General features: G+C 40.4%; 1 protein-coding gene and 1 pseudogene across 2 annotated transcripts in view; one reads left to right on the top strand and one right to left on the bottom strand.

Moving 5' to 3' along the window:
• The window catches only part of KCNMB4 (potassium calcium-activated channel subfamily M regulatory beta subunit 4), a 77569-nt gene extending 68835 nt beyond the window's left edge, over positions 1 to 8734 (top strand). The window contains exon 3 of the mRNA XM_005680231.3: positions 5329 to 8734. Coding sequence (XP_005680288.2) covers positions 5329 to 5497 — 169 coding nt within the window. The 3' untranslated portion in view covers positions 5498 to 8734. The remainder of the gene's footprint in view (positions 1 to 5328) is intronic.
• On the bottom strand, positions 12714 to 13169 carry LOC102184502 (annotated as a pseudogene). Its single transcript, XR_001918053.1, has one exon. The product of XR_001918053.1 is annotated as a cytochrome b-c1 complex subunit 7 pseudogene (transcript).

Genomic DNA, 17596 nt, shown 5'->3' with positions numbered 1-17596 from the left:
CCCATTGAAGGAGACCGTGGAGCATTTTAGGACCATGTGAAACGGAAACAGATACTAGTTATTTTTAAAGACACCAGGTACATTTTTATATAATATTTCTACCTCAAAGAAGGCTTTTGAAGCATTTACAAATTCAACATGGCTAACTCAAGTGAATGATGTTGTTTTGTCATTTGAAATATTAAAAACAAATTTTCCCCCAAGGGCTTTAGTAGGTGTGGAATGCTAAACAGTTTTTTTAAATAAAGCAAATATCTGGGTCCAGCAATTTCCAGTTATTGTTTCTTTCCTCCTTTTATTCATTCTTTTCCTCAAAACTATGTTTCAGAAATATGTTTAATGCTTCCAACCACCTTTCATCTGTGACTGTTTTCCTGGCTGAGTTGTACAGTACAGTGGTGCCCCTTACCTGCAGGTGGGGGCTATGTTCCAAACCCCTAGTGGGGGAGTACTTGAAACTGAACCCTATATGTACTATGTTCTTTCCTATACATAATACCTATGGCAATTGTAAATCAGGCACAGTAAGAGAGTATCTGAATTGCCAGTGTCACTACTCTTGTGCTTTGCGGTTAATATTAAGTAAAATAAGAGGGACTCAAACACAAGCACTGCAATATCGTGACAGTAGATCTGATAACCGTGACAGCTACTAAGTGACTATCAGGTAGGATATTCTGGACAGAGGAATGATTCACATCATGGGTCGGACAGAGCAGGATGACAAGCGATTCTGCCATGACACTCAGCACAGCACACAATTTAAGGCTTATGGATTGTTTACTTCTGGGACTTTCCATTTAATATTTTCAGATCTCAGTTGATTCAAGGTAACTGAAACTATGGAAAGCAAAACTACAGGTAAGGGGAGCGGACGCCTGTGCTGTGGTAAAGGATTCAACCTCAAGCATAATGTCTAGAAAAAGCATAGAAGAGATACTGGATTAGTTTACTAGAAAATTAGCTGCGAAACACATTAATTATGGAAGTCACATGCAAATTAATTAAACAGCATTAAAAATCCAAGTCCCCTTCCACCAACCTCCCCCTTTTTTAACTATTTCAGCCATGTATGATTACATAGTCTATGGTGTTAAGTACATTCACATTACTATACACTCACCTTTTGATGAAAACTCTAGATCATCTTTGTACAAATCTGCATGAGTAGAACAAACCAAGAAAGAAGGGGAGGGAAGTAGAGGGGAAAGGAAAGTAAGGAGGCAGGTAGGTAGGAGTAAAGGTAAGAAGGAAGGAAAGGGACTTCTCTGGTGGTCCAGCGGTTAAGAATCTTCCTGCCAGTGCAGAGGACCGGATGGGTTCAATCCCTTGTCTGGGAAGATCCCACATGCTGCAGAGCGATTAAGCCCATGCACCACAGCTGTTGAAGCCTGCCTGCTCTGAAGCCCATGTGCCACAACTGCTGGGTCCATGTGCTGCAGTTACTGAAGCCTGTGTGCCTAGAGCTTGTGCTCGACAGCAGGCGAAGCCACCACAATGAGAAGCCCGCACACTGCAACTAGAGAGCAGCCCCAATTCGCCACACCATGCAGCGATCGAGACCCATGCAGCCATAAATAAATCAGAAAGAAGGAAGGGAAGAAGGAGGGTTATCCCAAGGTAGCTTTAGCTTTCACTTGCCTTACGCACTTAGATGGAGAGTTTGACAGCTGTGAGCCCTCATAGCTGAAAAAAGAACCATGGCAGTGCTATAGGTGGGATTTCAAAGACTGTAAAATATGACTCGAACTGTGTTGCACCCTATTTTGGGGCCTAGGTCTCTACTTTTTTACATTGAAGGCTTGAAGTTTGTTGAAATTTTGCATGGATAACAAGACTGCAATTGGGATGGTTTTCCCCTGATCAGTGGGAAGCTGTAACTAAGCACCTTCTATGTTCAGAATAACAGACAATGACACAGTCAAGGGTCTTACAGGAGCAAAGGATATGCACATTAATATAAATTACAAGTCAGTGGTAGCAGAAGTCTGTTTTAAAAAAAACTTTTTATTTTATGTTGGAGTATAGCAGATTAACAATGTCCTGATAGTTTCAGGTGGAGAGCAAAGGAACTCAGCCACACCTATACATGTATTCATTCTCTCCCAAACTCCTCTCCTATCCATGCTGCCACGTAATACTGAGCCGACTTCTCTGAATGGTAGCACAAGTCCTGAAGACAATGTTTTGGTACAAGAATTCAGAAAAAGCAGTAACTTCTGCAAGCTGGAATGATTTTTGCTTAATTGTTACAATGACTCTGCATTCACTTAGTTCAAATTCTAATTGAAATCAAATGTCAATAAAAATCTCACTTTGTTTATAGAATTTGAAACACTGTGCACAAAAAAGGGCAAGAATTATGTAATTTCAAAGCCAATCTGCCAAACCAGTGTTATTAATGCTACATGATGACTGCACTGTAGAAAGAAGAGACATACCCAGCATTCTTTGTCAGTCTTCTGGGAAAATAGGTCTTGAATTATGAGAGCTGTGATTAGTGAGAGCGCCTCAGGAATGCCTTCTTCTGTTAAATGCACTGCTTTTGTACTCTAAAGACTCCGATGCTCTTGAGGGCAATTAGACTGATTTTACTGGATTATTTTATTTTCTAGTGGAAGCATTGCTACTCCAGTATAATGGAACAAACTTTTCCGTGGACAAAATAGAAATATTGGGTTGGCCAAAAAGTTCCCTCAGGCATTTCTGTACCATTTTATGGAAAAATATGAACAGACTTTTTGGTCAACCCAACACCTTGAAAATGTAAACCTCTTGTATGAAGGCAAAATTCCCAGTATCTCTTTCTAAGTGGCCAAAGATGACATATCATGGTTTGTGGAAGATATTGTTACTTCATGTGAATGAGACCAATGTTGGAATTGCAAAAAGAACCCCCACATTTTAAGCTATGTTGTTAAGACTTTGCAAAATTTATCAAGAAAGTGGTCAGTGGTTTCAAATGGGAAAATGCATTAAATCCAACTATTCACTGTTTGTTCGTGGTGAAGTTGACCCAAAGACTACACCGTAGGTCTTCATGACTAAATTCAGATAGTGACTTTAGTTGACTTTTTTAAAATCTATGTGAAGGTTTTGTTAGAGGGTATGAGTGTTGATGCATAATTATTGCTTCTAATCTTTGATTCTAGCACACTTATGCAAGTGTTTCTTTTTTAAAATTAATTTATTTATTTTAATTGAAGGATAATTACTTTACAATATTGGGACGGTTTTTGCCATTCATCAGTATGAATCAGCCATGGGTGCACCTGTGTACCCCCATCCTGAACCCCCCTCCCACCTCCCTCCCTACCCTATTCCTCTGGGTTGTCCCAGAGCACTGGCTTTGGGTGTTCTGCTTCATGCATCGAACTTGCGCTGGTCATCTGTTTTACATATGGTAATATACATGTCTCAGTGCTATTCTCTCTAATCATCCCACCCTCGCCTTCTCCCACAGAGTCCAAAAGTCTGTCCTTTACTTCTGTGTCTCTTTTGCTGCCCTGCATATAAGATCGTCGTAACTGTCTTTCTAAATTCCATATATATATACGTTTATATACAGTATTTCTCTGGAGGAGGGTACAGCAACCCACTCCAGTATTCTTGTCTGGAAAACCCCATGGACAAAGGGTTCAGTCCATCGACTGCAAAGAGTCGGACACGACTGAAGTAACTGAGCACATACAGTATTTGTCTTTCTCTTTCTGACTTACTTCACTCTATATAACAGGATCCAGTTTCATCCACCTCATTAGAACTGACTCAAATGTGTTCCTTTTTATTAGCTGACTCTTTGTGTAAATTAAGATCATTTGGCAGGTACATGAAAAGATGCTCAACATCACTCATCATCAGGGAAATGCAAATCAAAAGCACAATGAAATATCACCTCATACCTGTCAGAATAAATCAAAGAGACAAAAATAATAAGTATTGGTAAAGATGTGGAGAAGGGAAAGGTTCACATACTGCTGAAGCCTTTCTTGGAGAATTTTGAACATTACTTTGCTAGTGTGTGAGATGAGTGCAGTTGTGCAGTAGTTTGAACACTCTTTGGCATTGCCCTTCTTTGGGATTGGAACAAAAACTGTTTGGGTACTGTTGAGGGGAGTGTAAATTAGTGCAACCGCTATGGAAACAGTATGAAGTATGGAAAACAGTATGGAAATAGTATGGAAATATTTCCTCAAAAAATAAAAATTAGAACTATCATGGATTGCAGCCATTTTGACTGGTGTGAAATGGTACCTCATTGTGGTTTTGATTTTCTCTGATAATGAGTGATGTTGAGCATCTTTTCATGTGTTTGTTATCCATCTGTATGTCTTCTTTGGAGAAATGTCTATTTAGTTTTTTGGCCCATTTTTTGATTGGGTTGTTTATTTTTCTGGAATATTGTAAAGTAAAAAAAAATAATAATCATTTTTAAAAAAAGGAAAAAAAAAGAATTATCATATGATCCAACAGTTTCATTCCTGGGTATTTATCTGATGAAATTGAAGACACTAATTTGAAAAGATGTATGTACCTGGCATGTTTAATACAGCATTACTTACAATAGCCAAGACATGGCAGCAGCCTGTGTCCAACAATTGGAGGAGCTAAAGAAAATGTGATTTTATATATATATATAGTACATATAGTGGAATACTATTCAACCATAAAAAAACACAAAATCTTGCCTGTTTAGACAACATGAATGGACCTTGAGGGTATTATGCTAAGTGAAATAAGTCAAAGAAAACCAAATGTCTTTATATGTGTCATACGATTTTACTTACATGTGGAATTATATCTAAATATGTCAACACGTATAAATAACAAAAACAACAAACAACCAAGTTTATAGATTTAGAGATTAGATTGGTGGTTGCCAGAGGTGGAGCGTTGGGGAGGTGGGCAAAATGCGTGAAAGGGTGAAAAGCCAAACATCCTTTGGGTCTGGTTTTGTTTGACAGCGCCAGCTCATAAGTAATTTTTAGACTGAGTCAGCAGATGTTAAAGGATGAGTGAGAAAATGGAATATGTTAAGCAACTAAGAATGGGGGAAAATAATAGAAAAAGAGATCGCTGCACTTTTGACATTTCACATGTAAATTGCATTATAAATAATATGCATCAGTTACTTGATTCAGGACCTCAGACCTTTCTGTAATGGATTTGAAGCACAAAATACAGTATTTATAGCCAGCGTGGAGTCTTCATTTTCCAGGATGGTGATACCCTTGGGGCTAGAAAGCAAGCTGAGCCCCGCTTGTGAAGAGTCCTGCCATGCCCAGGCAGTTGACTGCTCTTTCTTTCCTCTTCTCTACTGTCTTGCAGACCAGACGACGTGCTCCTGCATCGCACGCATGACGAGATAGTCCTCCTGCACTGCTTCCTGTGGCCCCTGGTGACGTTCGTGGTGGGGGTTCTCATTGTGGTCCTGACCATCTGTGCCAAGAGCCTAGCAGTCAAGGCAGAAGCGATGAAGAAGCGCAAGTTCTCTTAAGGGGAGTCGGCTCGTGGGAAGTGAAGCCCAGCAGCTGCTCTCGTCTGCACACATCTACCTGCAGAGCCTGCTTCCCGGCCCAGGAGATGGAAGGGGCTGTGAGAGGTCTCCGAGAGGCTTCCCCTCAATGACAGCAGAAGCAGGCACAACTGGAAGACCTGGAACCTCGTCGATTGTTTTCCACGTGTCGTAGCAATAGCTGCAGGGTCAAGCTCTGAGCTGTATGGAGTATCAGTTTCAGAAGATCCTATAGAAGTTAATTTTCTTCGGGGAAGTAACAGTATATAATTGTACAGTGTAGAATACAAACTATTATGATTTATGCTACCTAAAAATATTAAAGTAGAGTGGTCTGTGTTCTTTTCTAGTTCCTTTTTTATGCTTTGAACACCAGGGTTTTAAAAAAGGATCTTATGGGTTTCATTTGATTTTGCTAGGTGAAACTTTTACTTGGACACAGGGATTCCTGCACAAATCTTGACCTCACAATGTAACCCCCAGTCTCTAGTATGAAAGAGTACCTTTAGACTCCTATTTGAAAAGGGAAAACTGCATTGTTGACTCAGTGTCCAGTCACTTCTGTGACTCTCCAACAAGGAACCCTCAAAGAGGAAAACATTCTCCCTACACTCCATTGTTTCTCACCAGATTATTTCTTAAGTTACGGAGGTGATTCTGAACAAGGCCTGTCCCAGCTCTAAGAGCACTGTGCCTCGTTATTCATCTGTTCAGGTTATTTTTGATGGATTTTTGTCTCTCTGCAGTAGAATGTACATGATGTGAAGGACACATTTCAGCTTAGTTAAATGCTGTTTTCATTTTTCTTTTAGGTCAGGAAAAAAAAATGATCAAAATCAGTTAATTTTATTTCTTTGTCCTTGCCTTGATGTTTTCAGTTTTAAAATGAGAATATTGCTGCAGTTGTTAATGTTTGCCTAGACAAGCCTGGAGATGCAAGCCAGCTCACATCACTCTGCTGCTGAGCTCTCTGTGCCTTTATCAAAAGTTCATGGAGGAGACAATACTTCTTTGCATCTGTTCATAAACTCAGATTCCAAATATCAGTCACATCTAAGTGACTAAGCTCCTCTCTTTATTTACCATGTAGAATCAAACCTTTGCTTACAAGAGATGTACAAATTTTTGGTTGAGGAAAAACTGACAACATACACTCTATTTGCTTTCTTCTTATATTCTTCAGACGTGTTTCTGTTAGAATAAAGCCAAATTGGAATGTAAGGACAAGCTTCCCTCAATTATTTTGCTCAGCATTCTAAGAAAGATACTAGTGGCTTGATGATTTCCTGACTTTGGGTCCACATAGCAATGTTTTCTTAAATTTAAAACTCGACTAACTGAAAGAACCATTGTCATCTGTGGAAGACTAGGGTGTTGGATGAGTAAGATATTTTTCTTCCATTTCAAGTGTTACAGATTTCACTGTGAAAAAAGCCTTGAACACACTATTTATGACATCCTTTGAGGCAGCTACAGTGCCTTGACTTCAATCCCACTTTTCTGTTGCAGCATCCCTGTTGTCTCAGCAACAAAGTGAACCATTCTGAAGCACAGAGTAACATGAAACTGGGCCTCAGAGAAAGTCAACGTCATTGCATTACATTGTGGGAGATGTATTGTGTAGATGAAGTCTCTTTATCCATTTTATCTAAATCCAATAATCTGTAATTAATTGATTACAGGGAGTTGATAAAAACAGTGCGTGAACATACGTGTTGGTAAGGGAAGTTGATATATATTAATGTGAGTTTTTATTTACCAGTTTTTTACTCATCCATTTATATTAAATAAATGCTCTATTTAGGCTCAAAGAGTATACCTGGTTATATTCTGTAGGTTGATTTTTGGAAAAAGGGAGAAGCACGCTGAATTACTGAGGTCACATATACTTTTAAAGTCTTCCTTGCTTGTAGCCAGTTAAATTTGAAGTACTTTATTTATACTTATCATTAAAGATAAAATTCAATGGAACAACATTTTTAAGATCACAGAAGACAAAGAAGCTTAACTTCTTAATATTTCAACTCTCTTTTTTGTAAATATAAATGAGGAAATGGTATAAGCTGCTGGAGCAGAAACCCCCAAATATGATGACTCAAGTAAGACAGAAATTTCTTTCTTTCTCATATGGCAATCCAGACGAGAGAAGTCATCCAGGTCAGGGAGGGCAGGTCTGTTTCTTAAGGTAATGCAGGAACCCAAGTTTGTCTACTTTGTCCTCTCATTACCAAAGGTGTTATTCATCCCGTGGTCAAAGCTGGCTCAAAGATACTCACCCATTCTGCAGACCGTGAAAAGAGAGCAATTTGGGAGCTAGCTATTGGGCTGACCAAAAGTTCATTCTGGTTTTTTCATAAGGTATTAACCTTTTGGAGAAATCTGTACAAGTGTTTTCGGCCAACCCAAAGCTTCCTTTTTAGGAAGTTCCAGCCATCACTTTGCTCATCCGTGAATACTGATTACATAAGTATACCTTGCTTCAAGGAAGACTGGGCCGCGTTGTCTCCAGCTAGAGGGACATATGTCCTATTAAAGCTCCAGGTAAAAAGGAAACGGGGAGAATGATACTAGAGTTAAAGACAGGAATGATGGGCAGCTGTCAGTGGCCCATGCTACGATGAAAATCTGGGCAGGGATGACAAAGATCTGCTGCCCTGGCAGATGTACAGCCCTTGGTTAGACCTTTCTCTCTGGGAAAAACTCCTTTGTCCACGGTCCTCTACTTGGACTTCTAGGGGATTCTTGCTCATCAGACTCCATAGCCACATCTGAAGTCTTTGGGAGGCATCACAGCTATTGCAGGCCTTCACCTGCTGGTGCAGATTTGTGGAGTAGACCTAGATTTCTTTAGAGACTGAACCGATGCAGATTTTTCAAGTCTATAGGGTTGGTGTTTAATTGACTGCAGTAAGGAGTCTGACTCTGTTTTTGATGTTGGGATGCTAACACCTTTCCCTTTCTGCTCCCCTTTTCCTTCCCCCTTCTGCTCCATATCTGGGCAAGCTGATTAGTGAGCCTGGGTACCCCCTCCTTTGACCTCGGTGGGAAGTTCAAATCATACAAGCCCTGGCCTGCTCGCAGGAGCCCTCTCCCTGCCCCACACCCTAAGAATAATAAAGCCAACCCAGTCAAGTCACTTTTGGATCTGCTTGGGAACTGCTCCACTCTCCTAGAAAGTCTCATTCATTATGTGAATAATAAACCTTTTCATTCCCTCTTGATGTGTGTATGGTTATTAGTCTCAACATTCAAACCAAATTTTGGGTAATGGGTTTTCATGTGGCCTCTGAAGGGGTGCTTACAACATTGATGATGAAATTTCATCAAAACATGGTTTTTGGTATTTTTGCTTTTAGTTTTGTTAGTTCACACAAAAATATTCATAGCCAAAGAGCTACTCTTGTTATAGTTCTTAAGGCAGCAGCATCTTATTTACTAGTTTCTGTGCTTGGCCCATGTCTCCATCCCTCAATTGAGTGGCAGCCACTTTGAAGCCGTCTGGAAAACCGGGTTTACGTGAGAATGCAGCACCCTTTAGCTGGTCTTTTCTGCTCAGCTGACTTCCGTTGTCTGGCCAATAATATTGGGATACTCAGTGGAGACTTTTAGAGAGACTGCATAATAATTTGCTTTTTGGTGCATAGAAACGGTTGGGCTGCAGGGTATGGTCTTAGTTCATAAAACAAGGCTGAATTACCTACTTGTAAGTCGTTTTTCTTGTTTCACTATTTTTCGTAACTCCTTGCCAAAAAACAGCAATAAAGCAGCCAATGCACATCATCACTCTTTTTTTTAAATTAACTTTGTTGTTGCTTTAAATATTTATTGATTGATTTATTTCTGGCTATACTGGATCTTTGTTGCTGCATGCAGGGTTTCTCTAGTTGCGGAGAGCAGGGGCTACCCTAGTGGTGATGTGAGGGCTTCAGTAGTTATGGCTTGAGGGCTCCAGAGCATAGGCTCAGTAGTTCTGGTACCCAGGCTTACTTGCCCTGCGGCATGTGGGATCTTCCCTGACCAGGGATCAAACCCTTGTCCCCTGCATTGCAAGGTGGATTTTCAACCTCTGGATCCCAGGGAAGTTCCACTTTGCTTTTTTCTAACTACTTGCCCCAAAGCTATAGGTTTGCCTTTTAAGTCATCACAAGCGCCAGTTTTATCTAATGGTTAGCCAAAACACAACAAGGGTCTCTAATTTTCCATCCTGTAATATCTGTTTCCTTGCTGCCTGGCAACAATACATAGCCGCATATTTTGTTAAGACAGGGATATAATTTACGTTGCCTTTCTCTCTTTTTTTATGGAGTATCGTTGCTTTACATTGTTGTGCTAGTTTCTGCTGCACAACAAAGTGAATCAGCTATTATGCATGTACCCCTTCTCCCTTGAGCCTCCTTTCCCTCCCGCCCCCACCCCCTCCAGGTCATCACAGAGCACTGAGCTGAGCTCCTTGTGCTACACAGCAGCCCCCACTAGCTCGCTATTTTCCGCATGATAGTCTATATATGCCGAGCCTAATCTCCCAATTCATTTCACCCTCCCCTTCCCTCACTGTGTCTACACATCTGTTCTCTCCTAGAGTCTGTCATACAGAGCGAAGTAAGTCAGAAAGAGAAAAAACAAGTACCGTATATTAACGCATGTATGTGGAATCCAGAAAAACGGTGCAGTTGAACCTAGTTCCAAGACAAGAACAGACATGCAGACATACAGTGCCTTTTTCTGAATGGTCTCATCTGATGATCTCAGCTGGTGATTCCCACATCTATTCTCTCCTGCCCTTTCCTGTTTGGAGCCCTGAAGGTATTTGCAGTGGCTCCAATGCATTCTTTATTAAGCATTGTGATGGGTAGACAATGCAATGATGACAAATAATGCTGGTGGCTCAGATGGTGAAGAATCTGCCTGCAATGCAGGAGACCCGGATTTTATGCCTGGGTCGAGAAGACCCCCTGGAGAAGGAAATGGCAACACATTCCAGTATTCTTACCTGGCAAATCCCATGGACAGAGGAGCCTGGTGGGCTACAGTAAATGGGGTCGCAAGGAGTCCGACACAACTGAGCAACTAACATTTTCAATGCGACGAAATATTACCAAACAATATGGATAAGGAACCATTTCCCGGCTCAGATAATTTGTCCAGAAAATTTACTGAAATAACCAATCCATTGTAACAACATTTTCCTAACATCTCAATGTTCCTGGCACATGCTCTACAGCTCAGATGTACCGGTCCTGTCCCACGGCTTAGACCTTGCTTTTCACCATGTTTGTAAATCTGTTTTTCACTCATCAGATCTGAGCTTAAATACTGATTTTTTCCTAGAAGCCTTCCCTAAATCCTGTTTAAGTAGATTTCTCCTGTCATCCTCTTCCTCTCCATCCTTCTTTCTTCCTTTGTAGTACCTATTACTGCTCATACTTACCTCTTTACTTATCTAGTATTTCTCTCTTCCATTAGATGATAAGATCCATAAGAACAGTGTTGGTGGAATAATTCTGCCCATGACTGGCATAGTGCCTGACACATTAAAATGCTAAATAAATGAATAAGTGCTCCCCAGATCCATTATGTCCTTTGTACATACTGTTTCCACGTCCTTTCCAACAAGAAACTTATTGATCTTTCTATCCATAACAACAATGATAATAATGCCCAATTAACTCTTATTAAGTGGTTTCCATGTGGGTCTAAATGCCTTATCTAACATCTTTCTAAGTTCTTCATCAAAGCTGCGTAGAGTAAGACACTTAGCATAGTACCCAGGGCATAATTAACCCTGGAAAAAATTAAAATTAATGAATAAACAAATAACTGTTGCAGTTTTAGCCTTTAAATGAAAAGTTATAAAACAGATACAATAATGTTTTTGTATATAAATATAATATGTGACCCACTAAACAAATGAAAAGAAGAATAATCACTCCATTCATTATCAAATTATCCTAAAACTGAAGAAGCTTATTACAACAAGTATTTATTATCTCATATCATTCCTGAAAGTTAGGAATCAGGAAGTAGCTTAACTGTAATTCTAATTTATTCCTGGTGAAATCTCATCACTTAGGAATATAAGTGCATGGGTTAGGATTATAGTGGAATAAACTCAGAAGCAGGGGTCCAGCAGAATGATAGTGGGGAGCTTCTGATAAGAACACAATTGTTCATTAGACAGGCACCTTAGAACAAAAAGTGAGCAAATTTCAATCATCTCTGTTTTTTGATTAACATGAAGAAGCTTCCAAAGAAGTCATTGGAATAGATTTTAAAATTTTATTATTATTGAAAAAATTTTGGCCTCACTCTGCAGCATGTAGGACCTTATTTCCAAGACCAGGGATCAAACTGGCACCCTCTGTGTTGGAAGGTGGAGTTTTAACCACTGGACCACCAGGGAGGGGCTTCCTGGTGGCTCAGTGGTAAAGAATCCACCTGCAATGGAGGAGATGCAGGTTCAATCCCTTCGTTTGGAAGATTCCTGGGGAGATGGCAACCCACTCCAGTATTCTTGCCTGGAGAATCCCTTGGACAGAGGAGCTTAGTGGGCTGCAGTCCATGGGATCACAAAGAGCTGGACATGACTGAAGTGACTTAGCACACACCACCACCAAGTCCCAGGAATAAACTTTTTGATAGTGCTCAGTTCAGTTCAGTTCAGTCACTGATGCGATCCCATGAACTGCAGCACACCAGGCCTCCCTTTCCATCACCAACTCCCGGAGTTCACTCAAACTCCATTGTCCCAACTCCATTGTCCATTAAGTCAGTGATACCATCTAACCATCTCATCCTCTGTCGTCCCCTTCTCCTCCTGCCTTCAATCTTTCCCAACATCAGGGTTTTTTCAAATGAGTCAGCTCTTCACATCAAGTGGCCAAAATATTGGAGTTTCAGCTTCAACATCAGTCCTTCCAATGAACACCCAGGACTGATTTCCTTTAGGATGGACTGGTTGGATTTCCTTGCAGTCCAAGGGACTCTCAAGAGTCTTCTCCAACACCACAGTTCAAAAGCATCAATTCTTCGGGACTTAGCTTTCTTTATAGTCCAACTCTCACATCCATACATGACTACTGGAAAAACCATAGCCTTGACTAGACAGACCTTTGTTGACAAAGTAATGTCTCTTCTTTTGAATATGCTGTCTAGGTTGGTCATAACTTTTCTTCCAAGGAGTGTCTTTTTTTTTTTTTCCAACAATAATTAAATTTATTTAAAGTAATACATTTACAGCCCAAATAGTTCTACATTGTACGTTTCAGGTTTAACCAACTTCATAAAAATACTTGAGAACAGCTAAATTATTTCTTTGCCCATTCTTCTCTCTCTTTTCTTTCCCGAATAACCTCTTTCAGATACGGTTCAAGGTAGAATTTATCCTCCTCATATTTTGTCCACTGCTCTTTAGGCAGGATCTGCTGCCTCATGCTGAGGTCCAGCGCTCTCTTAATGCGAAACACTCTGTCATTATACAGGTTCTCAGGAAGCCTTCTTATGGCTTCTTTTACATCTTCATTCTCATGTATTGTATCATCTCGCATTAAGCCCAGTTTATTGAACCCGGCAGCGTTGTAATACCATTTTCGAATACCCTCCAGCCACTTGCTTGACGCTGAAACAGCTGGCCGGCCCGCCATGTTGACCTGACACAAGTGTCTTTTAATTTCATGGCTGCAATCACCATCTGCAGTGATTTTGGAGCCCCCCAAAATAAAGTCTGACACTGTTTCCACTGTTTCCCCATCTATTTGCCATGAAGTGACGGGACCGGATGCCATGATCTTAGTTTTCTGAATGTTGAACTTTAAGCCAACTTTTTCACTCTCCTCTTTCACTTTCATCAAGAGGCTCTTTAGTTCTTCACTTTCTGCCAGAAGGGTGGTGTCATCTGCATATCTGAGGTCATTGATATTTCTCCCAGCAATCTTGATTCCAGCTTGTGCTTCATCCAGTCCAGCGTTTCTCTTGATGTACTCTGCATATAAGCTAAAAAAGCAGGGTAACAATATACAGCCTTGACATGCTCCTTTTCCTGTTCGGAACCAGTCTGTTGTTCCATGTCCAGTTCTAACTTTTGTTTCCTGACCTGCATACAGATTTCTCAGGAGGTAATAAAAATGCTCTGAGTGTGTTAGTCACTCAGTCATGTTTGATTCTTTGTGACCCCGTGGACTGTAGCCCACCAGGCTCCTCTGCCCATGGAATTCTCCAGGCAAGAAGACTGGAGTGGGTAGCCATTCCCTTCTCCAGGGGATCTTCCCAACCCAGGGATGGAACCCTGGTCTCCTGCATTGCAGGCAGATTCTTTACCATCTGAGGTACCAGGAAAGCCCAAAAGTACTCTGAAGGGGGAACCAAGTACACACTTAGCCCTCTACTCTTAAATACACAGGTTGAAATTTCTTTAACTATTGAATGACAGTTTTGCAAAGAAATTTTTGATAATGGACTGTGGGAGAAGAAAGTTTTTCTCAACACTATTAGGGTCCTTGGTTGGGTCTGAAAATTAAACTGACAAGACAGATTAACACATTTTATCAAATTTTTACATGGACCTGAGAGCCTTCACAAAGGAATGAAGGCCTGAGAGGTGACTAGTGCAGGAAGCTTTTATAGCTTTTAGACAAAGAAACAATTCATTTGTGAAGAGTTGACAAGACAAGGGGATTTGGGTTAAATGTAGTAAATGATGAATGATAACTAGGAAGATAAGGGTTAGCTTAACAAAGTTTGTTGGCGTAGATTTCTTTCCCCCAAATGTTTTCCTTCTTCCTGGTACAGAGAGGGTACCTTTTATAAGGGAAATTTATATCTTGCTTTTAGGGGAGAAGGACAAGTGAAGGGGAGGTCAGAGTGACCTTCTTGCTTCTGCTGTTTTCTCAGACTCTTTCAGCTCAAGACACTTAATGTGCCAAGGTGCCATAGCACATTCTGAATACCAGCTGGATGCCACAATAGCAGCCTGAAATTCGATGGGTGAGAATATAGACATGCTTAGGACCTTGGAGTCATACGTAAAATAGCCTTTCCTTACTTCCCTGTGATACTCAACCCAAGTGCTATTTTATCGTGGGTTTACATATTTTAGACTTGTAAATCTGTGTTATGAGTATAAATCTGCTTTCTTTAGTAGTTCCTTAGTTTAGGTTGAAATATTTAATCCTACTCATCCTTTCCTGGAAAACTCAGCAATATGTCTTGACAGTTATGCTTCAGTGATTTAATGAAGTGCCCTCCTGATTTTCTTTTTTTCATAAGACCCTGCCTAGGACATTTTGGATCTTAACTTTCCTTGCAATTCTATTACTCAATACGTGGATGACCTCTTATTAGATTCTGAAGATGAGTTGAGCCCTCTTAATTAACTTCATTAATCTTCTTAAGAGTTTTAACTCAGAAAGGGCTTTAAGTTAGAAGGAATGTCACAATTTTGTCAAAACAAAATATATCACCCATGACAAGATCTATCCTAAATGCGGATTTACTGAGTTACCCTCATTTTGGACAGACTAAAAACCATTCAAAAAATTTCCAGGCCAATTATTCAGACTTAATTCAGAGTAAATTAAGAGGATTTCTGAGGTGTGATAGCTATTGCAGGCAGTTAGTTACCAGCTGTTCTAAAATCACCAGATCTCTTTGTGATTTAATCAAGTTATCGGAAATAAAATCTCTGCCTTGGAACCTAAATGTGAGCTGGCATTTTGTGATTTTAAAATTAGCTCTTCAGATGCAAACTATTATATATAGGATGGGTAAACAAGGTCCTACTGAATCGTATGGGGAACTGTATTCAATATCCTGTGGTAAACCATGATGGAAAAGCAGAAGGAAAAAGAATATATGTGTGTGTATATACATATATATATATACACACACGCACACACATATGTATACAACTCAAGTGCTTTGCAGAAATTAACACAGCATTCTAAATCAAGTATCAGTTCAGTTCAGTTCAGTCGCTCAGTCGTGTCCGACTCTTTGTGACCCCATGAATCGCAGCACGCCAGGCCTCCCTGTCCATCACCATCTCTTGGAGTTCACTGAGACTCATGTCCATCGAGTCCATGATGCCATCCAGCCATCTCATCCTCGGTCGTCCCCTTCTCCTCCTGCCCCTTATGACCAACCTAGATAGCATATTCAAAAGCAGAGATATTAATTTGCCGACGAAGGTCCGTCTAGTCAAGGCTATGGTTTTTCCTGTGGTCATGAATGGATGTGAAAGTTGGACTGTGAAGAAGGCTGAGCACCGAAGAATTGATGCTTTTGAACTGTGGTGTTGGAGAAGATTCTTGAGAGTCCCTTGGACTGCAAGGAGATCCAACCAGTCCATTCTGAAGGAGATTGACCCTGGGATTTCTTTGGAAGGAATGATGCTAAAGCTGAAGCTCCAGTACTTTGGCCACCTCATGCGAAGAGTTGATTCATTGGAAAAGACTCTGATGCTGGTATACTTCAATAAAATAAATTTTAGAAAAACAAAGTGATTAGTTTTTTGGCATCTTCTTACCCTGGGTCAGCTTACTATCTTAAGTCTTTCTACATAACCACGCATAAACAATTCGGACAAACCCTTATCATTTTGACTCAGTTTCATGTTATTTTTCAGAGAGAAGTTTGCTATAGTTTTTCTCTTGACCCTGTGTTAAAAGTTCAACTTCCTGGTTGTAGGTTAATAGTCACTGCAGGTAAATTGGTAGAAAAGTGAAGTCACTCAGTTGTATCCGACTCTTTGCAACCCCATGTACTGTAGCCTACCAGGCTTCTGCATCCATGGGATTTCCCAGGCAAGAGTACTGGAGTGGGTTGCCATTTCCTTCTCCAAGGGATCTTCCCAACCCAAGGATTGAACCCAGGTCTCCCACACTGTAGGCAGATGCTTTTACCATCTGAGCTACCAGGAAAGAAATTAGTAAAGGCTACTGCTAACTAAGTCCTCCTTCCTTCTCATGATATACAATCATTGTTGCCTACTAAAAAGACACTTTATTTCTTAGCAGGTAGGCTTACCTCACATGAAATTCTATTATTTTCTTCCTCACTCATTTTCTTCCTTGATAGTAATACTTGAAATCCTGCTAGTTTCCTTCTTTTGTCAGAAGGAATAATTCATGACTATCTAACCTCTGTCCAAGACCAGTCCATCCCCTGAACAAATAGATTAGAAACTCATCTAGAAAAGTCAGAGTTAACCTTGTTTGTTGACAAGTCATACCTTCCAAAAGAAAAGAAAAGAAAATTATTAAGCTGGATATGCCAAAACAGATCCCAACTCAAAAATAATGACCCTTTGTGATCAATCTCAATCAACTCTTTTCAGCCCCATGGACTGCAGCCGGCCAGGCTTCTCTGTCCATGAAATTTTCCAGGCAAGAATCCTGGAGTGGGGCGCCATTTCCTTTTCCAGGGGATTTTCCCAACCCAGGGATCAAAGCCACTTCTCCTAGGTCTCCTGCACTGGCGGGTGGATTCCTTACCACTAGCGCCACCTGGGAAGCCCAATGATCCTTTTTCCCAAGGACCTTTCACTGGAACCAAAGTCAACGAGAAGGTGGAATTCATTGTACTCACCAGGACTTGTCAACTGAGCAGAAAAAGGAGTGTTAAGTTAATAGCAATGGCAGGAAGTATAGAATGTTTTAGAAATAACAAAACAAAATGGTGGGAAAAGCAAACAAAAATGGTTAAAAGACTAAGAAATTCTAAAATGCTCTAATGTTTCTTAAGGAGGTAGAATGCCATATAAAAAGGATTAACTTGAAGGTTAATAGAAATGCACTACCAGGTTATTATGAGAGACAGACATCTAAGACTCCTGTTTCCATAATGCACTAGAGGGCCAAATCTTTGGAGAAGTTTTATTAGCAAAACAAACAAACAAACAAAACCCCCCCAAAACAAATCTATTACAAAATACCAGGGATTGGCTCCAAAATCGGGAAAAAAGCTCCCTTATTAAGAACAATAATCAAGATTTATCTCACGACCTTCACCTTCAGTTCAGTTTAGGTGCTCAGTCATGTGTGACTATTTTCCACCCCATAGACTGCAGCACACCAGGCCTCCCTGTCC

The sequence above is a fragment of the Capra hircus genome, chromosome 5 (assembly GCF_001704415.2).
Source record: "Capra hircus breed San Clemente chromosome 5, ASM170441v1, whole genome shotgun sequence".
NCBI classification, from domain to species: Eukaryota; Metazoa; Chordata; class Mammalia; order Artiodactyla; family Bovidae; genus Capra; species Capra hircus.
The sequence above is the reverse complement of the archived record's forward strand: the minus strand, read 5'-3'. Positions and strand labels throughout refer to the sequence as shown.